Source organism: Podarcis bocagei (assembly GCF_964188305.1).
Source record: "Podarcis bocagei genome assembly, chromosome: 13".
Taxonomy (NCBI): domain Eukaryota; kingdom Metazoa; phylum Chordata; class Lepidosauria; order Squamata; family Lacertidae; genus Podarcis; species Podarcis bocagei.
Genome location: NC_138138.1, coordinates 31,387,661 through 31,407,592, shown reverse-complemented (window position 1 = coordinate 31,407,592; position 19,932 = coordinate 31,387,661). Strand labels below are relative to the sequence as shown.

The 19,932-nt window shown below is 39.3% G+C and overlaps 2 protein-coding genes across 2 annotated transcripts; both read right to left on the bottom strand.

Moving 5' to 3' along the window:
* Positions 1 to 3,990: 3,990 nt before the first annotated feature.
* Positions 3,991 to 10,575, bottom strand: LOC308570674 (vomeronasal type-2 receptor 26-like; the record flags this gene model as incomplete). The annotated part of the gene is made up of 6 exons (XM_081165589.1): positions 3,991 to 4,889; positions 5,107 to 5,233; positions 5,691 to 5,918; positions 6,200 to 7,057; positions 8,597 to 8,888; positions 10,361 to 10,575. The coding sequence occupies 6 exons, from the start codon at positions 10,573 to 10,575 to the stop codon at positions 3,991 to 3,993; spliced, it is 2,619 nt and encodes an 872-aa protein (XP_081021715.1).
* A 2,946-nt stretch (positions 10,576 to 13,521) lies between these two features.
* On the bottom strand, positions 13,522 to 19,432 carry LOC308570673 (vomeronasal type-2 receptor 26-like; the record flags this gene model as incomplete). The annotated part of the gene is made up of 4 exons (XM_081165588.1): positions 13,522 to 14,420; positions 14,777 to 14,903; positions 16,068 to 16,295; positions 18,596 to 19,432. The coding sequence occupies 4 exons, from the start codon at positions 19,430 to 19,432 to the stop codon at positions 13,522 to 13,524; spliced, it is 2,091 nt and encodes a 696-aa protein (XP_081021714.1).
* Positions 19,433 to 19,932: the final 500 nt, after the last annotated feature.

The following is a 19,932-nucleotide window of genomic DNA, read 5'->3' as shown; positions in this document are numbered from 1 at the left end:
TTTCCCTGAAGCTTTCTTCAACAGTCAAACCCCAAAGCCACCATTATGAGGATGCCGGTATTAGACTGTTCACAAAAAGTAGGTAAATCCCTTACATAAGTTCTTCAAACAATGCTGGTGGAGGTTCTTCAGTGAAGGATAATTGTTTGGAGATTATGAAGATCTGAGAAGCTAGGCCACCAAGGATGAGGGCTCCTGACTGGTGATACTTGTGAAGTGGAGGGTGTGGATCATGGACATGACACTTCACAATGTGAGTCTTGCATGTCATTTCAGGAAGCAGTGCCAGCAGCAACACCACAAATGCCACCATCCTGAGTGTAAGGAGAAATCTCCACAAGACTTATTATATTGTGTTTCCACTGACACCTCCCATAATGTATTGTCCATAGTTTCAAAGGCAGGTATTGAATACTTGTCAGTCTGAAATAAACCTTAAACCTGAAGAATAAGATTTTGTTAGTCCTGAGCCATATTTTGAACATGGCACTTATATAAAATACTTCACTGTCTCCACCACTAAAAATTGTAGGTGATTTTGCATGTGGCAGAATTAATTACAGTCTACTTTATAATAACAAAGGAAAATAATTGCAAAGTCAAGGTTGGAGTTTCCCCTGTGGAATTGCAGAAGCTTTCAAAAAATTATGTTTGTCACACCTGGACATGAGTTTTCCTTTGCTTCATTTTCTGCCTAGTAATTTTGATCTGATGTGCAGCTCAAAGCTCTGCTTCCCATTAGTTTTTTGCCCTTCCTGAATGGTCCAATTGAGTTTTGGTCTTTATTTATTTCTCTCTTTTTTACTTTACAAAGTTGTTACTGTACTTCACCAGATCTTAACCTATTATACAGTGTTTGTAAGAATGGATTCCAAATATAATTGAGTTTGTACATGGCAAGTCTGTGTTTATATGCAAGTTGTTCACATGTTTTGAGTTTGTAAAAGTCTTCCATCCAATTGTAGAAGGGAGCCGCATTTTTATTTTTCCAATTCATCAGTATCAGTCTTTTTGCTGTGGTAAGAGCATGGAGAGTCCACTCATATTGTCCTTTTGTAAGGTTTCATATGCTGGGTATATAATTCAAAATGATATTTTGCTCTGTAAATGTAAGGTTGTTCCGTACGGTTCTGTTGATAGTTTCAGTTACCTTCTGCCAAAAATCTCTCAGTATAGGACAATGAAAAAACATATGTTTTAGAGAAGCATTATACCTATTGCATCTTTAACAGTTAGATACCCTAGATAGCCCTTTTTTAGGCAAACATAATGGGGTCCAGTATATTCTAAATGTTATTTTTTGTTGTATGAGACTCAATTTAAGGTCCTGAGATGCCCTTGTTATAGCACTTAAAACAGTTGCCCACTGTGTGGTCAAAATAGAGATCTCTAATTCTTTGTTCCATTCCTCCCTCAATACCTGTATATCAAATTGGTTTGCTAGTAACAAAGATTTATATATGTTGATGGTTGGGTTTTTTTGTTGCACAAGAATTAATCAGCTACTTCAATATCTCTGGGGTCTCTGAGGCTGTAGAAGCTGCTGATCCATAGATGATGGTTGGCAAGTGTTTTATCTGGAGATATTGGCAGTGAGCATTTGCGTGCCAAGACCCCATGCCCCTCAATTGCCTATTGATTAATTAACACAGAGATGCGAATATTTAGGTTAATAGGCTAAAACAGGCCACAACTTTATTGGTTACAGATGGGAGTGGTTGGGCTTAGGGTGAAGCCAGGCAGTATCTTGACTCCCACCTGTCTGCAGGGAGTCCAGCTAAGGATGAGCTACCAATAGGGGGAGCCCTAATAAAGCAAGAGGAGGAGGGTTACCCTTATGCTATTCATATAATCAGTTATCAGTTATCAATATATTCACATATGCTTACACATAATCAGGGCCTACAGTGATTTTTATAATCCATTTGAATCAAGAAAAGCTTTTGCCTAGCCTAACTGCAAAACTGCTTGAAACCGCAAGTTCAGACACCGACCTTTCCCCCAGTACATTTTACACCATAGAGAAAAGGGGAAGCCATAAATCAGAAGGCGCTGGTACAAATCTTCCCCTCAGATCCAGACTAAAACTGTACACGAAACAGGAAGGCCAAACCACAAAACCCCTTACATGAGCAGATGCATAGGGGAGTTAGCACCAGGAGATCTCCTCCCCTGAAGTTTCGTTTCCCTGTTCCATCAAACTAGAGAAAAGGTCAGACTGTACGTTACTGTACAGAAAAGCAGAAGTTGGGAGTGAACTCTGTGCACTGCCAGGAGCATGGCAGAAAGCGCACTTATTGGTTATTTTTCGCTGGCATTCGTGATTGTCTCATGATTGTCTCATTATCTGTGATGCACTCAGGTATATAACTCCTGAACTTGAATTCTTTGGGGTCCCAGTCTTTTGGAAAGGATTCCAACTGGGCCCATTATTGCTCAGCAATAAACCTCACCTTCTTTTTTCTCCAATTTGCTGTGTCTGTCAATCCTTTGTCTCATTTAAGTGGGTACCTTTTAAAATTTCACTTGCTTCACTATGACTTACACCAAATAGGGACACCACAAGGGATCCCTGTTGGGGTCATGGCATGGCCGTAGCCCACACCTGGGCTTCAGACAAGATCCACACCCCTGGATCCTGTTAACAGATTGTCCTTATAGAGGTGGGGCAGGCGGAGGATACAACCTCCCCTCCGTTAAACAAAGGCTTACTCAATGCCTAACCTTACAAACTTGTGGTAGGCGAAAACCAAATGGCAGCTGCTAATTCGCTAAGTGGAAAAATTCCTTCCGGCCCCAGCAATAAGGTGGCCAACATTTGTCCATAGCAAGATTGTGTCATACCAAAGCTTAAAAAGAGGACGGGTGGGTTGGGAAATCCAATGAGGAAGTGAGAGAAGGATCCCCCCTGGCAATGCCACAGTTTAAAACACCCATGGCCACGCCCTTCTCCAGCATTGATTGGCCATGCGGGTGTGACACAGCCGGGGGTTGACACAAGGGTGCAGGCCCCTGAGCCAGATCACCACAAGCGTCCTGATGCCCAGCCGTAACACCATCCACCGTGAAGGTTGAGTGGTCTTGCGTGCCAAGGGCCCATGCCCTGCAGTTCCCTATTGTCCCTAAACACACACTGACACGAGTATTTAGGTTAATGAGCTAAAACAGACCACAACTTTATTGATTACAGATGTAAGTGGTTTGACTACTTCAATATCTCTGGGGTCTCTGTGGCTGTAAAAGTTGCTGCTCCATAGATGGTGGTTAGTAAATGTTTTATCTGGAGATATTTAGAGAAGGAATCAGCTCAACACTATTCAACCATGCTTATATTACTATTATTCCAAAGCCCAGCAAGGAGTTTTGGTCTTTCTTTTAAGATATTTTTTTTTAAAAAAATGTTACTCTAAAATGTGCATATGTGTATTAAAAATGCTATTCTGTGTGTGTTTTAAAAATCAAAATAATGTGGAAATAGGACAGAACGAATGCATGGAGTGTATTTCCATCCATAAAAAATGAAAAAGACCCCAGGAATACAAAACCATGGTCTTCAGCATGAAAAGAAATAGACTTTTCAAATGCTATTTAGTCGGATAATGTGGGATACTGACCTCCAGGGGGAAAGATGGCTGGCTTGTTCTCGATTGCCAACTCTTCTTTGGCAGATTATTATGAGGTGATTAATGATAGCAAAGATGTAAGTTTTGCTTATTATGGTCTTCCTTTGAAGATAGGGAGAGCAAGAGATTAACCTCAAATATTCTGGGAAAAAATGCTTTTCTTCTCAGTGGAAACAAGAAGTTTTGGGATGTGGGGAACATCTTAGTGCAAGCAACCACCACCATGCTAGACACAGCAATTATAAAACTATGAGGAAGAGCTATGTAGGAGAACAGTTTCAATAGAAACTCTCATAATAATTTGTTCTGGAAACATTCAAATATCCAGCACAAAAACTATAGCCAAACATGCAGATACTTAAATGCTTCAATAACCTCTTTTTATTAGCTGTTCCCTCTTATTCAGCTCAGGCCTCAACAAAAGAATGTAACATTTTGGGAAAAATATGCAACCCAACAGCCCTGCACTGGAGGCTAAAATAGAAAAACTCTCCACAGCAACCATGTATTTTCCCTTGGAGCTCAGATAGGCTGGAATAAATGACACCCAAACACTGCAGAAGACCAACATGCTGAAAGTGATGAACTTGGCTTCATTGAAACTGTCAGGTAACTTCCTGGCCAGGAAAGCTACAGTGAAACTGATAGTGGCCAGCAAGCCCATGTAGCCCAAGACACAATAAAACATAGGTACAGATCCTTCATTACATTCTAGTACAATTTCTTCAGTAAGTGATTTTGTGTCAATGTCTGGGAAAGGGGGAGTAGTAGCCAGCCACACAGTACAAATGGCTGCTTGAATAAAGGAGCAGGAGAAAACAATGGTGCTAGCCAACTTCTTCCCCACCCACTTCTGCATCCTTGATCCTGGTTTGTTGGCCATGAAAGCCAGAACCACAGTGATGGTTTTTGCCAGCACACAAGAAACGGCCACTGAGAAGATGATGCCAAAAGCAATCTGTCGAAGACACACCACCTTCTTAGGCTGTCCAATGAATAGCAAAACACAAAGGAAGCAGAGTAGAAGGGAGGTGAGGAGAGTGTAGGTGAGGTCCCTGTTATTTGCTTTGACAATGGGAGTGTTGTGGTGCTTCATAAATGTCCCTAGCACCAGAGCGGTGGTCAAAGCAAAGGAAAGAGCACAACAGGCCAAGCCTATCCCCAAAGGTTCTTCATAAGACAAGAAGATGACAATCTTGTGAAGACAGAAATCCTGTTCTTTGTTTGGATAGCTTTGCTCCATGCATTTGTAGCAATCATTCATGTCTGAAATGAAAAGTTATTGACTTCCTCTCACAAAATCTGAACAGTACATATTGCCAAGGAAGGAAGGATGCAAGAATTGGGGGTGAAGTGAGGCACCCATGGGAACAACTACCTAATATTTTGTGGCAAACTCCCTCTCAGTATTGCCTCATGTAGACCAGTCTATCATTGCCCACTCCTCCCCTGGGAAAATACTGCTGAGTCATTCATTTCTTACCTTTCTGGTCTGAAATCTTCCCTTGAGGACATGGGATGCAGTCATAGCAGCAAAATGACTTCCCCTCCTTCACTTTCTTGCTAGAGCCAGGATTGCAGCTTTCACTGCACACAGAAATAGGCCTCACCTAAGTCATGAAGGATACAGTACAAGAAATATTTTGTGCTGAATCCATAAATCAAAAAGAACAAAGTGAGAATGAGGAGCTTGGAATCCTTATACTGGGGCCTTTTTAAATGTTACTATAGTGATGTTTCCCCACATTTTTCTACACCATCATATTGGAAATGGTTGACTTTTTTCCTGTTTTCTTTTAAATTATTCACTGTTGTTATTTTTTCACAGCAAGGCAGAATTGATGGAAATTCCTCAGTCAATAATATCAAAAGGGCAGAACCTTTGGAAGATAATTTAATATAGTATTTTATATATTTCTGTGGGTTTTTTTAACCTTCTCAATTAACACACTCTCTTTTCGAGCAGTCATTCATTGTCCACTAAAAATCATTTTACATATCAGAACACAGTGTCGGTGCTCAGTCAAACCTGGAAGTCAATCTAAATTCCATACAATTAGATTCTACCTGGTTAAACCAGGTATGCCATGTCACAGCATCTTCATTGATGGTGAATAGTTGGTCGGAAGAAACCTGGGTATCCACTGTCCCAACCTTCATCCCCTGAAAGGATTGGTTGGAGAAAATAATCCAGTTGATAATATCAAATCCAGCAACAAGCACCCCATTCTTGTCAAAAGAAATCATGTCCCCAGCACTGTTGTTAAATGAAATGCTTCTCAGAAAATGATGCAGCTAGAATGGAAAGAAAAGGCAAGAGTTTAGAACATTCTTTAGTGGTATCTTTCAGACTAAATTCAATACCATCAGTTCAATGATGGCATGGGTGGGTTTTGAGTGGAGGAAGACAGATCAACAAAATTGCATCAGTCTCCACAGATAAAGGCAGAAAAAACTATTTTCCATTTCATGGTAAGAGGAAGGGAGATGTAAATGCCAAGATGAAAAAGGTTCTTTGGGGTCTTTCTTAACACACAGGATAAAATACAATGTTGGATAAAATATCAACCCATTACCTGCCACAAATCTTGAGTCTGAACTGTCCATCTTCCTCTATCCACCATTGCCCTCTTTTTAAGTCGAGATGAAGACACAGTTTGTAGAGTATGTGCCATGACATAGACAGCATTATAGATACTGTAGCTGTGGCCAGTCATGCTCATTTCAAAATAAGTTCCAGGAAGGCTCTCCAGCTTTTCATCCCCTGTGCAAATGTTCCCTTGCACCTCGTCAACAGTGGTATTTTGGAATATACAGTCAAAGGCCTGTTCCCAGAAGTGCCTGATAAAACCATCACCTTTTGTGCTGGAAGGGCTTCTGCTCTCAAGGAAAGTTTTAAATCCTGATAGATTATTGGAGTGAAATGTGAAGGACAGAGCACCATGCAGCATTTGCGTCTCCCAAGTCCTCTGATAGACAAATGAGACAAGCTCCATCTGGGCTGTCATTATCCATACTTTGCCTTTAGGTTTTTTAGACACATCTAGATTTGACAAATATGGCAACCATCTCAAAAAAACCAAAGTATAGGATTCTCCAGAAGCCACCAATACATTTGTTTGAGAGTACATGATTTTATCATGTATTCTTGCCCCATCTTCCATCATGCTTCCCATTTCAGTGACGAAGGATAACATGGGTAATCTCTCTATGAAGGCAAAACAGATGCCATTCTGGGAGAATACTGGAAGCACACTTTGCAGAAATCTTTCTCCACTGTCATTATCCATCACAATTATCCCAATCCACTTCCACCAGAAATGCAGAAGCAAAGAGAGAATCCCTTCATACTGAAGGGCTTCTTCAGGGACCAGCTGGTAGAACAAAAGGCCTGAGGCTTTGTCATGCCTCACTGGAGCTGGGCCATATATTAACTAAAGAGAGATATGGAATGGAGGGGTGTGTGATGATAATAGTAACAACAATATTGAGAAATATGAATGTCCAAAGTTCAGCACATACACTATTCAAGCAGAAATTACAACAACCTGGCAAGCAAGTGAATGTTGTTATTTTCATGCTGCAAAGAGGGGCCTTATACTGATCAAATGGTGGCTAGCTTATGTCCACCTTGCAGAGGGAAGCTGGGGAGAACTGGCTGAGGGAACAACTGCACTGCAGAGTCCTTGTCTCACACCTTTAACCAAAAACTTGTTTTAAACACAATACAACACAATTGTCAATATAAATTAAGTTTGTTTGCTTATTGCCCATTCATTTCTTGGTTCTATTTAAGGTGCTCAAGCTAATATTTAAAGCCATAAATGTCTTAGACCCCAAATATTATAAAGACTGCCTCCTTCCCTACAGTCCCACTTGGGTATTAAGATTGGCAGTGTGGTCCATCTTGCTTGTTCTACCATCTCAAAAACCTGGGACTGGTGGCATGGGAAAGGACATTCTCTTTGGTAGCCCCTAAGTTGTGAGTCTCCCTCCCCACAGAGGTGCACCTGGCAAATTCAGTATGTAGTTTACACTGAGAGCTGAAGACACATCATTTTACCCTGGCTTTTGACACCTGATATCTGTATTTTCATGACCTAGCTTCTTCCCATTACATATCAGATAGGTGGCATCACTGTTATCTGTTTGGCACCTACTGGAAATTTTCCATTTTCAATCAGTCTTTTAAGTGGAGATGTTTATCCCTATCTTTATCCATGTTGGGTTTTAAATTGTTTTTATGCATGTAATGATTTTAGTTTCCTTTTTATATGTTGAACTTGTATACATGATTTGATTGTTGAATATTTTTATTGTTAGATGACTTTGAGATGTTTCATAGAAAAAGATTAATAAGTGGAAATAAATAAATAAATAAATAGTAATAAACACAATACCTAAATAATGTATAAGTACTTTAAACAGCACACATTTCTCACCACCTAGCTTTACCTGTATTCAAGTTACTCAAGTATGGAGCTTCTTGCTCAGTTCAATGAAAATCAGGATCTACATACTTTTGAAAATGGGTCACCTTCCTACATGTGGTCCAGTCTAGAATAAGAACTTCAACATACATATATGGCTCCCCTCCTATCCTGGCACAATAATGTGTATAACAGATGGCAAAAAGGAGAATGAATTAAAACACTGAATTTCACTCATCCAAATTTAGCTAGATGCTGTAGATCTTCTGTTCTTCTGTTTAATCTGCACAAGTACCCAGAAGAATATTTTCATGAATCTCAGCTCAGCCTTTTATGGATTCCCATTTATGAACAACCAAACACAAAACGAATAAACCCTAATGGGTGTTTCTCCTGATCTGGACATGAAAGGTACAGTAAAGATCACGTCTACCTCATTACCTTCATTTTACACATTTATGTCAATAAACAATGAAATGGAATCTGGAAGGATAAAGCAGGTATGAAAGATGTTCAAAACTGCATGTTTCACACACACACTACCTGTGGAATTTTATATTGATCCAAGATTGTTGCCACATGAAGAGAGACTGGAGAGTCCAACCCACCAATAACTGCTATCAGGTCATCCTGACTGCCACATTTGTAGTTGGGGGAAAATCTGTTTAGTGTAGATATCAGGAGCATTGTGGCATGATAGGTCCACTTTCCATTGAAATAGCTGTCATAGATGTGGAAGCCCAAGGTAACATTGGGTAAGAGGTGGAGGTTTTCATTGATCTCCTTGACTGCGAATGCCAAGGCTAGGATGTGTTGGTAATGCTTCGGCACTACACTAGAACAAGAATTACATTCTGTTAAGCTTCTAAAAAATACAACTATGTTACGTGTAAGCTTCTTTAAATATTGTTATATATTTTAGTATTTACACAACTTCTTTCTTCATGGCACACTCTTCCACTGTCTCCCAAGATGGCAGGTGTCAGCACAATACATTCCTTGATGTAATCTTTGGCATAACATTGTCTACACAAAGGTGAAGCTACCAGAGTGATAATCTTCAGGAAATGATATTGCCTATACCTATATGTGCAGAGATGACAGAACTAAACAGCATCAGTGTTCATCTTCAGAACTGTATGCTAGCCTTTATTGTACAGTTTTATGTTTTATAGCTGTAACCTACTTTGATGTATATTTTTATGGCACAGTGGTATATAAACATTTTTATAACTAAATAAAAAAAATTGCACAGCCTGACTTTTCTTCAAAATGACATTTTCTTGGTAATGACCTTCAAAATTTAAATTGTTATATAAAAACATATAATCTAAACACAATAAGAGGTGCTATTTAGTATTTAACTCTAACAAATATTCATTTATTCCAGTTATATTCTTACTCTAAATTAAATGCCTTTTGTACAGAGTGCCTTATGAAGATTTTCTGAACAAATCAGAGATGTAGAAAACAATGAAATCACACAAAACAAGGAGAAAATGAGCTTTTTGTTTGTTTGCTTGCTTATCATCAGGAATCAGATTTGAAGGAAGATAATGTGAACAATTTCTACATAATACTTTCTTAGTCACATCGGAAAAAAGCAACTCTTCCTTGATATTTTGAAAGATGGCAATTAGGGTACCAAAATTATGAATAAATAAATAAAGATGAGAAAAGTAACACCTGCTGTATTTTTAAAGAAGGAGGGGAGCAGAAATTGGGCTTTAACCCGAGATTTTGCCATCTGTGAGATGGAATCAGAAACATTCATGAAGTATAGGGTGATCAATGACTTTTTACAATGATAAATATATAACCAGTAGCTGGGAATCATGAGCAGGATGTTCCAAAAGTATAGCAGGTTAAGAAAAGCATTTCTGAATCAGACCACAGGTCTATATTTTCCAGTACCCTGTGCTCACAGGGGCCAGACTGATTCCTACTGTTCTATTGTGCTCATCTCCTACTTGTGGTCTTCCAATTGAAATGGTTGTATAACTGGTAATTAGCTTTTAAATAATATACCAGGTGTGCATGACCATCAGACTCACCTGCATAGATAGCAGGAGACAGAGATAAAAGCTTCGTTGGTTACAGGTGCCTGGTTGAAATAAGACACAAAACATCCCTAGCATATCTAATTAGGTCCATAGAGCGTGTGCTTCTTTTCTCTAGAAAACAAGGTGCCTGCCCCTGGAACAACCTTCCTCAGACCTGAAGCTTTTTCCACAGTCCTAACCCATAAGTCATCAAAATGAAATGCAGATCTAAGACAGATTGAATAAATGAAGGAAAATTCCTTACATAAGTTCTTCAACCAATGCTGGTGGGGGTTCTTCAGTGAAGGATAATTCTTTGGAGACGATGAAATTGTGAGAAGCTATGCCACCAAGAATGAGCTCCCCTGACTGGTGATACTTGTGAAGTGGAGGGTGTGGATCATGGACATGACACTTCACAATGTGAGCCTTGCATATGTGAGGAAGCTGTGCCAGCAGCAACATCACAAAGGTCACCATCCTGATTGTAACAACAAACCTTCACTAGACTTACTTTATCGTGTTTCCACTGACAACTCCATCATTTCAATGGCTGATCTGAATACTTGTCTGTCTGCAGTACACCTGAAACCTGAAGAATAAATACTGTTATTCCTGATCAGGATTTTTTTCCAGCCAGAACTCACCATGTGGGCACTGTTGCCATTATAAAAGAACAAGGGAGGTGTTCAGGATAAGTTCCAGCACCTCTTTTTTTTAGAAAAATAGCACTGGTCCCGAGACATATTTTTTAACATGACACATATGTAACATCCATTGCAGTCTCCAGCACTAATAATTACAAGTGGTTTAACATGTGTCAGAGTTAATTACAGTCTACTTTATAAGAACAAAGGAAAATAATTAAAAAGTCATCGTTGAAGTTTTCCCTGTGGAATTACAGAAGATTTCAGAAAATCATGTTTGTCACACCTGGGCAGAAATTTTCCTTTGTTCACTTTTCTGCCAAGGAATTGTGATCTTATGAGCAGCTCACAGGATAGTTTTCCATTAGGGTTTGTTTTTTGTTTACTTCCTGAATGACCTAATGAATTTATCTGCCTTTTAGAAACCTTTCAAAATACTTTAAAGAATGGGTATTTGGACACACACACACAAACACACACATAAATGCTATTTTTGTCTATTTTCCTATCATTTTAATGCAGAAACAAGAGAGAACAGACCCATGGACTGTATGTCATCCATAAAAAATGAAATGGGCCCCAGAAATACAGAACAATGATCTACAGCAGCAAAAGAAAGTGTGTGTGTGTGTGTGTGTGTGTGTGTGTGTGTGTGTTTCTATCTATATCTATATCTATATCTATATCTATATCTATATCTATATCTATATCTATATCTATATCTATATCTATATCTATATCTATATCTATATCTATATCTATATCTATATCTATATCTATCTATATCTATATCTATATCATCTATCTCACTTAGTTGGATAATGTGGGATACTATGTGTACCAGCAGGCAGCAAGAAGGGATGGACAAATATATTAGCAAGGAGGGGAGGGCAAGAATAAAGGGAACATCAAAATGAGCTAGTTGAGAAAAGAGAGAAAAACACATGGTGTGAGACCTGACTGTGAGGGTAGGGGTGGAAGAAAAATTTTAATATTAGCCTTCCTAATTTGCAGTTCTCAAAGCAAAAAAATTTTGCAATCCTTGGAAATTTTCATGAAATATAGTTCTCCAACAAAATAACATTTGCATATATTAAACAGAAGTGTGTATTAAAATGCATTTATTCATGAAAAATGCACACAGAAATACATTGTATTAGGGAACATGGGAAGTTGTGGGGCCCTGTGAAGGGGTGAAGCAGGAAGGCCTTAATCCTCACCTGAGAGGTAGAGACTTAAGGCAATGGGTAGATGAAACACAACCCAACACCCTTGTCAAAGTGGGTACATTCACAATTTGTTATAAGTAGGGGTTGTTGTTTTTTAAAAAAATAAAGTTTATTGAAAATATTAAAATGATTACCAAGCAAAAAATGTTATCTTCCAAGACAAATACATGTGCAGATGATAACTCTTTTATGCAATCATCCAAATGGCATCAAAACAAACTGGGAAAATCATTTGCATTACAAATTTAGCTCATGAGTAGTTAACATTCCACACAATTGTCATCTACTGCAGACCTGTTAACTTCAATCAAACAAAAGTAGTCCAATTTGAGCAAACATGTGCCTTGCCTATTTCCTTGTGTGATCATGATATGTTTTATGGTTATAATCCAGAGGGTGATGTTCTGCCATTCATGTATAAACGAACTTCCAAGAGGAGTTGTATATCCGCAGCTAAACCAAATTATAAACATATGAACAGAAGAGTAGCTAAAGGGGAACCAGAGGGCAAAATGAGATACGTTGCAAGTCAGTTTGCTTTTAAGCAAAATTTTGTTCCATTGCGTGGGCAGGCGGAGTCCCCAGATCCTGCACGGTCCCCCCGTCATGTGGAATAACGACTCAAGACAACGTGCTATGGGATTAAATTGGCCACAACTTTATTAAATTTCAAATGTGGGTAGACCTTGGCTCAGGCATTGGGCGTTCTCCCTCCCTGGTCCCCAGCCGGGGACCTAGGGAGCATCAGGGTTATCCAGTGTGTGGGGGGGGGGGATGGGCCGGCTCTGGAGAACATATGTTCAAGCAGAGATGGCCGCCCCCGTAACGCCGCCGCCGCAGGAGAGAGCAATGACGACCTTTCGGTGTACGGCCAAAGCCTCCCTTCAGAAAACCCCTTTAACGGGGAACCCTGGTATCGCCGCTGCAAGAGGAAGATGGACAAAAGGATTCCGCCCAAGGCCTGATACCGCCAAAGTTGTGACGTTTTGCTACGGGAAAGGCGAAACCTGCCAATGCAGGGAAATTCCTTTCCGGCCCTTTAACAGCGACCTTAACGTAGCAGCGCCCGCATACCTGTGAAGAAAAGTTAACCTGCAAAATAAGACATTAACTGAGGGTGGGTAGGGTGGGAGAAGCTCTGGAGCCAAGTGAGGATTCCTAGGTAAGATCCTCCCTCTATTGTGTGGGCAGGTAATCCCTCCCCTACCTGGCCTGGTCTCCTTGGCAACGCTTCCCCCAGGTGGGATTGGACAACTGACTGAGGTAGGCGGAGACCTCCAGGTATCACACCTGAGGGAAGGCAAAGCCAAGCCTATGCTGTTGGGGCCGCTCCAGATCTAGGGGCTGCACGCGCCCACGCAAAGGGCGCCCCCCATTTTAGGCGGGGAGCGGTCATTCCTCTCCACTACAGATGATTCTCTTTTCTTCTAACTATAAGGAAGATCTATGTAGGAGCTGCAAGGGAAGCTCACATAACAGTTCTGTGGTTTTTTTTACATTCAAATATCCAGCACACAGACTATAGCAAAACACGCAGGTAGATAAATGTTTCAGTAACCCCTTCTTGTTAGCTGTTCCCTCTTGTTCAGCTCTGGCCTCAACAAAAGAATGTAACATTTTGGGAAAAATATGCAACCCAACAGCCCTGCACTGGAGGCTAAAATAGAAAAACTCTCCACAGCAACCATGTATTTTCCCTTGGAGCTCAGATAGGCTGGAATAAATGACACCCAAACACTGCAGAAGACCAACATGCTGAAAGTGATGAACTTGGCTTCATTGAAACTGTCAGGTAACTTCCTGGCCAGGAAAGCTACAGTGAAACTGATAGTGGCCAGCAAGCCCATGTAGCCCAAGACACAATAAAACATAGGTACAGATCCTTCATTACATTCTAGTACAATTTCTTCAGTAAGTGATTTTGTGTCAATGTCTGGGAAAGGGGGAGTAGTAGCCAGCCACACAGTACAAATGGCTGCTTGAATAAAGGAGCAGGAGAAAACAATGGTGCTGGCCAACTTCTTCCCCACCCACTTCTGCATCCTTGATCCTGGTTTGTTGGCCATGAAAGCCAGAACCACAGTGATGGTTTTTGCCAGCACACAAGAAACAGCCACTGAGAAGATGATGCCAAAAGCAATCTGTCGAAGACACACCACCTTCTTAGGCTGTCCAATGAATAGCAAAACACAAAGGAAGCAGAGTAGAAGGGAGGTGAGGAGAGTGTAGGTGAGGTCCCTGTTATTTGCTTTGACAATGGGAGTGTTGTGGTGCTTCATAAATGTCCCTAGCACCAGAGCGGTGGTCAAAGCAAAGGAAAGAGCACAACAGGCCAAGCCTATCCCCAAAGGTTCTTCATAAGACAAGAAGATGACAATCTTGTGAAGACAGAAATCCTGTTCTTTGTTTGGATAGCTTTGCTCCATGCATTTGTAGCAATCATTCATGTCTGAAATGAAAAGTTATTGACTTCCTCTCACAAAATCTGAACAGTACATATTGCCGAGGAAGGAAGGATGCAAGAATTGGGGGTGAAGTGAGGCACCCATGGGAACAACTACCTAATATTTTGTGGCAAACTCCCTCTCAGTATTGGCTCATGTAGACCAGTAGGTCATTGCCCACTCCTCCCCTGGGAAAATACTACTGAGTCTTCTTTTTTAGGGGAGCTAAGGGTGTGGCTATGGTGCCTCCATTTTGGTTGGGAGTGGTACTGTACCACAAGCAATATAAACAGTATATTCAAGAACAATTCTTTGAAGCAATATAAATGATAGTTCTATATACCGGTAATTCATTTCTTACCTTTCTGGTCTGAAATCTTCCCTTGAGGACATGGGATGCAATCATAGCAGCAAAATGACTCCCCCTCCTTCACTTTCTTGCTAGAGCCAGGATTGCAGCTTTCACTGCACACAGAAATGGGCCTTACCTAAGACATGAAGGATACAGTATAGCAATAATCAGTACAATAATAAATATTTTGTGCTGAATCCATAAAACAAAAAGAACAGAGTGAGAATGGGGAGATTGGAATCCTTATACTGGGGTCTTTTAAAATGTTACTATAGTTATGTTTTCCCACATTTTTCTACATCATCATGTTGGCAATATTTGCCTTGTTTCCTGTCTACCGTAAATTATGAACTGTTGTTATTTTCTGATAGGAAGGCAGAAGGTAACCTGGGTGTCTCTAACCTGATTGTCACTTAAGTGGGAAAGGAAAATGCAAGTTAGATGGGTAGAATACATGTGATTGGTTGAATCCATTTATTTCTGGGTCTTTCCAATGTTGCCACGGTAGTATCAGGTGGGGCTATAGAAAAATCCACCTGCAACCCATTCTGCAATACAGTGGTGCCCCGCAAGATGAATGCCTCGCAAGATGGAAAACTCGCTAGACGAAAGAGTTTTCCGTTTTGGAGGTGCTTCACAAAACGAATTTCCTATGGGCTTGCTTCGCAAGATGACAATGTCTTGCGAGTTCCTGCTGGTTTTTTCCCCCTTCCCCCTCCCCTTTTTCTAAGCCGCTAAGCCGCTTATCAGCTGATCCGATCAGTAGATAAGACACTAAAATCCGCTAATAGCGCTAATAGCGCTAATCCGCTAATCCTTCAATGGGCTTGCTTCGCAAGACGAAAAAACCGCTAGACGAAGAGAATCACAGAACGGATTCTTTTCGTCTTGCGAGGCACCACTGTAGTACTATATGAATGGGTTCAATATAGAGAACTAACTATTGCATTCAGATTAAGGAGATGACACTGCATTATACATATATCTGCAATATAGTGTAAAAATTGTGTGTTTCTGAAGAAACATATATTTTCTTTCCTTTGAAAAAGTTCTTATATAGCATGCTAAGAATTGATTAAAATTCCTCAGTCAATAATATCAAGAGGAAAGTACCTTTGGAAGATAATTTAATATGGCAATTTTATATATTCCTGTGGGGTTTTTTAACCTTCTCAATTAACACACTCTATTTTAGAGCAGTCATTCATTGTCCACTAAAAATCATTTTACATATCAGAACACAGTGTCAGTGCTCATTAAACCTGGAAGTCAATCCAAATTGCATACAATTAGATTCTACCTGGTTAAACCAGGTATGCCATGTCACAGCATCTTCATTGATGTTGAATAGTTGGTCAGAAGAACCCTGGGGATCCACTGTCCCAACCTTCATCCCCTGAAAGGATTGGTTGGAGAAAATAATCCAGTTGATAATATCAAATCCAGCAACAAGCACCCCATTCTTGTCAAAAGAAATCATGTCCCCAGCACTGTTGTTAAACGAAATGCTTCTCAAAAAGTGATGAAGCTACAATAGAAAGAAAAGGCAAGAGTGATTTTTTTTGTTAATTTTTTATTGATTTCATATTTTCAAAACAAATTTCCAATATCAATAAGAAACATTCCTTTTTCAATTCACCCCCTCCCTATTGACTTTCCTCAGCTTCCATTTCTGGTTTATTACATCAGATGATACATTCTGCTGTTTGTATATAATACTATGTTATCACATTGTTATATTTCTTGTTTTGTTTAAATAAAGTTGTAAATGTTTATTTAAATCCTGCCAACGAGCCCATTATTTTTTGTTTCTGCAAATATATTGTAAAAGGTTCCCATTCTTTTTCAAAGTCCCTATTGTCCTTTTCTTGCAGTTTGTCCGTTAACTTTGCTAACTCTGCGTAGTTCATCAGTTTTTCTTGCCATTGTTCTTTACATGGTACTCCACTCTTCCAATTTTGTGCTATTAGAATTCTTGCTGCTGTTGTAGCATACATAATGTTCTTTTTTCTTTCGGCAGCTCTTGTCCTAAAATACCTAACAGAAAAGCTTCTGGTTTTTTAACAAATGTTATTTTAAACATTTATTTCATTTCATTGTATATCATTTCCCATTTTTAAAAAATAATCTTGCAATCCCACCACATATGATAAAAAGTACCTTCCCCATCTTTACACTTCCAACAGTTCTTTTGTTTTGTTTTATACATTTTTGCCAATTTTACTGGTGTGATATACCATCTGTACATCATTTTCATGTACCGGTAATTCTCCTTCAACCATATGCAATCTTTAAATTTCAAATTCACTTTCCAAAATCTTATCCAATTCTCAGACTATATATTATGGCCTACATCCTGTGCCCACTTAATCATTACTGATTTGACTTCTTCATATTTAGTTTCCCATTCCAACAATATATTATACACCTTCTTTAATAGTTTGGAATTATCATCTATAATATCCTTTTGGAATTTAGAAACCGTATAAGTAAATCCTTTCTTATTGTCTTCTTTTAAAATTTCATTTAATTGTCTATGTTGCAACCAACACTGAAGGTTTTCTTTTATCTCGTCATAGTCTTTCAATTTTAACTTTCCTTGTTGTTCTATTAATAAGTCTCTGTATGTTAGCCATGTTTCTTTCATTGTTGATGTTTTAACTGATAGTGCTTCAATGGGTGATAACCACCACAGAGTTTTGGGTTCCAGTAATTCTTTGTATTTTTCCCATACCTTTATTAATGATTTTCTTATTATATGATTATGGAATCCTCTGTGTACTTTAGCTTTCCCATACCACAGGTATGCTTGCCAACCAAATCTGTTATCGTGTCCTTCCAACTCTATTCTCTCCCCCCCCCCCAAATTTATCCAATCCCGAATCCAAGTAAGACATGCTGCTTCATTGTAAATTTTAAAATCTGGAAGGGAAAAGCCTCTTCTTTCTTTTAAATCTATAAGTATTTTATGTTTTATCCTTGGCCTTTTCCCACTCCAGATAAATTTTGAAATATCTTTTTGCTATTTCTTGAAGCAAACATTATTACTTATTATTGGTACTGTCTGAAATAGGAACAACATTTTTGGTAGTACATTCATTTTAAGTGTTGCAATTCTTCCTAAGAGGGAAAGAGTCATCCTATTCCATTTTTCTAGATTCCTTTTTATTTCATTCCAGACTTTTTCATAATTATCTTTGTAAATACTGAGGTTCTTTGTTGTCAACCATATTCCTAAGTATTTTACCTTTTTGTGGATTTCTATATCTATAGATTCTGATAGCTCCTTCTTTACTCTTTCTTTAAGATTTTTAACTAACAATTTAGTTTTATTTTTGTTGAGTTCAAATCCTGCCACCTGTCCAAATTTCTAAAACATTTCTAATACTCTAGGGAGAGAATTCTTTGGATCCTCTGCTGTAATAACCAAATCATCAGCAAAAGCTTTCAATTTGTGCTCATTTTTTTTAAATTCTGATTCCTCCCCTCTTTGTCAGCCTTGATATTTCTGGATAAAACCTCCAAGACCAGAAGTTATATCTGAATCTTGCTTTGGGATTAATTTTATAAACGCCTTTAAGAAAAGGCAAGAGTTTAGAACATTCTACAGTGGGATCATTTAGACTAAATTCAACACCATCAGTTCAATGATGGCATGGGTAGTTTCTGAGTGGAGGAACACATCAATGTTCACAGATAAAGGCAGAAAATATGGAACTATTTTCCACCTGATGGTAAGAGGTAGGGAAATGTAAATATGAAGATCTTTGAGATCTTTCTCAACACACAGGATATAATACAATGTTTGATGAAATATTAGCCCATTACCTGCCACAAGTCTTTAGTCTGAACTGTCCATCTTCCTCCATCCACCATTGCCCTCTTTTTAAGACTAGATAAAGATACAGTTTGTAGAGCATGTGCCATGACATAGACAGCATTATAGATACTGTAGCTGTGGCCAGTCATGCTCATTTCAAAATAAGTTCCAGGAAGGTTCTCCAGCTTTTCATCCCCTGTGCAAATGTTCCCTTGCACCTTGTCAACCAAGATATTTGGGAATACACAGTCAAAGGCCTGTTCCCAGAAGTGCCTGATAAAACTGTCTCCTTTTATGCTGGAAGGGCTTCTGCTCTCAAGGAAGGTTTTAAATCCTGATAGATTATTGGAGTGAAATGTGAAGGACAGAGCACCATGGAGTATCTGTGTATCCCAAGTCCTTTGATAGACCAATGAGACAAGCTCCATCTGGGCCGTCATTATCCATACTTTGCCTTTTGGTTTGTTGGAGTCATGTTGTAGGTGTGACAGATATGGCAACCATCTCAAATACATAACAGAGTAAGATTCTCCAGAAGCCACCAATACATTTGTTTGAGAGTGCATGATTTTATCATGTATTCTTGCCCCATCTTCCATCATGCTTCCCATTTCAGTGACAAAGGATAACATGGGGCATCTCTCTATGAAGGCAAAACAGATGCCTCTCTGGGACAACACTGGAAGCACACTTTGCAGAAATCTTTCTCCACTGTCATTATCCATCACAATTATCCCAATCCACGTCCACCTGAAATGCAGAAGCAAAGAGAGAATCCCTTCATACTGAAGGGCTTCCTCAGGGACCAGCTGGTAGAACAAAAGGCCTGGGACTTTGTCATGCATCACTGGAGCTGGGCCATATATTAGCTAAATGGAGAGATGTGGAATGGAGGGGGAGGTGATGATAATAATAGTAACAACAACATTTATTGTGAAGTTTCAAGTGTCCAGCATTCAGCACAAAATAATGCAAGCTGCCAGCAAGTGAATATTGTTATTTCCATGCTATAAAGACAGTTCTGATACTGATCAAATTTTATGTCCACCTTGCATCAGGAAGCTGGGGAGAACTGGCTGAGGGAATAACTGCATTGGGGAGTACTTTTTTCCCTTTAATCACGCAATGTTTTAAACCCAATGCAACACAAGCAGTCAGAAGAAAAGAATGTAAATATAATGTAAGCATGTTTGCATGTTGTCATTTCTGAGCATTAAAGCCACAAATAAGTTATACAGTGGTACCTCGGGTTACATACGCTTCAGGTTACAGACTCCACTAACCCAGAAATAGGGCTTCAGGTTAAGAACTTTGCTTCAGGATGAGAACAGAAATCGTGCTGTGG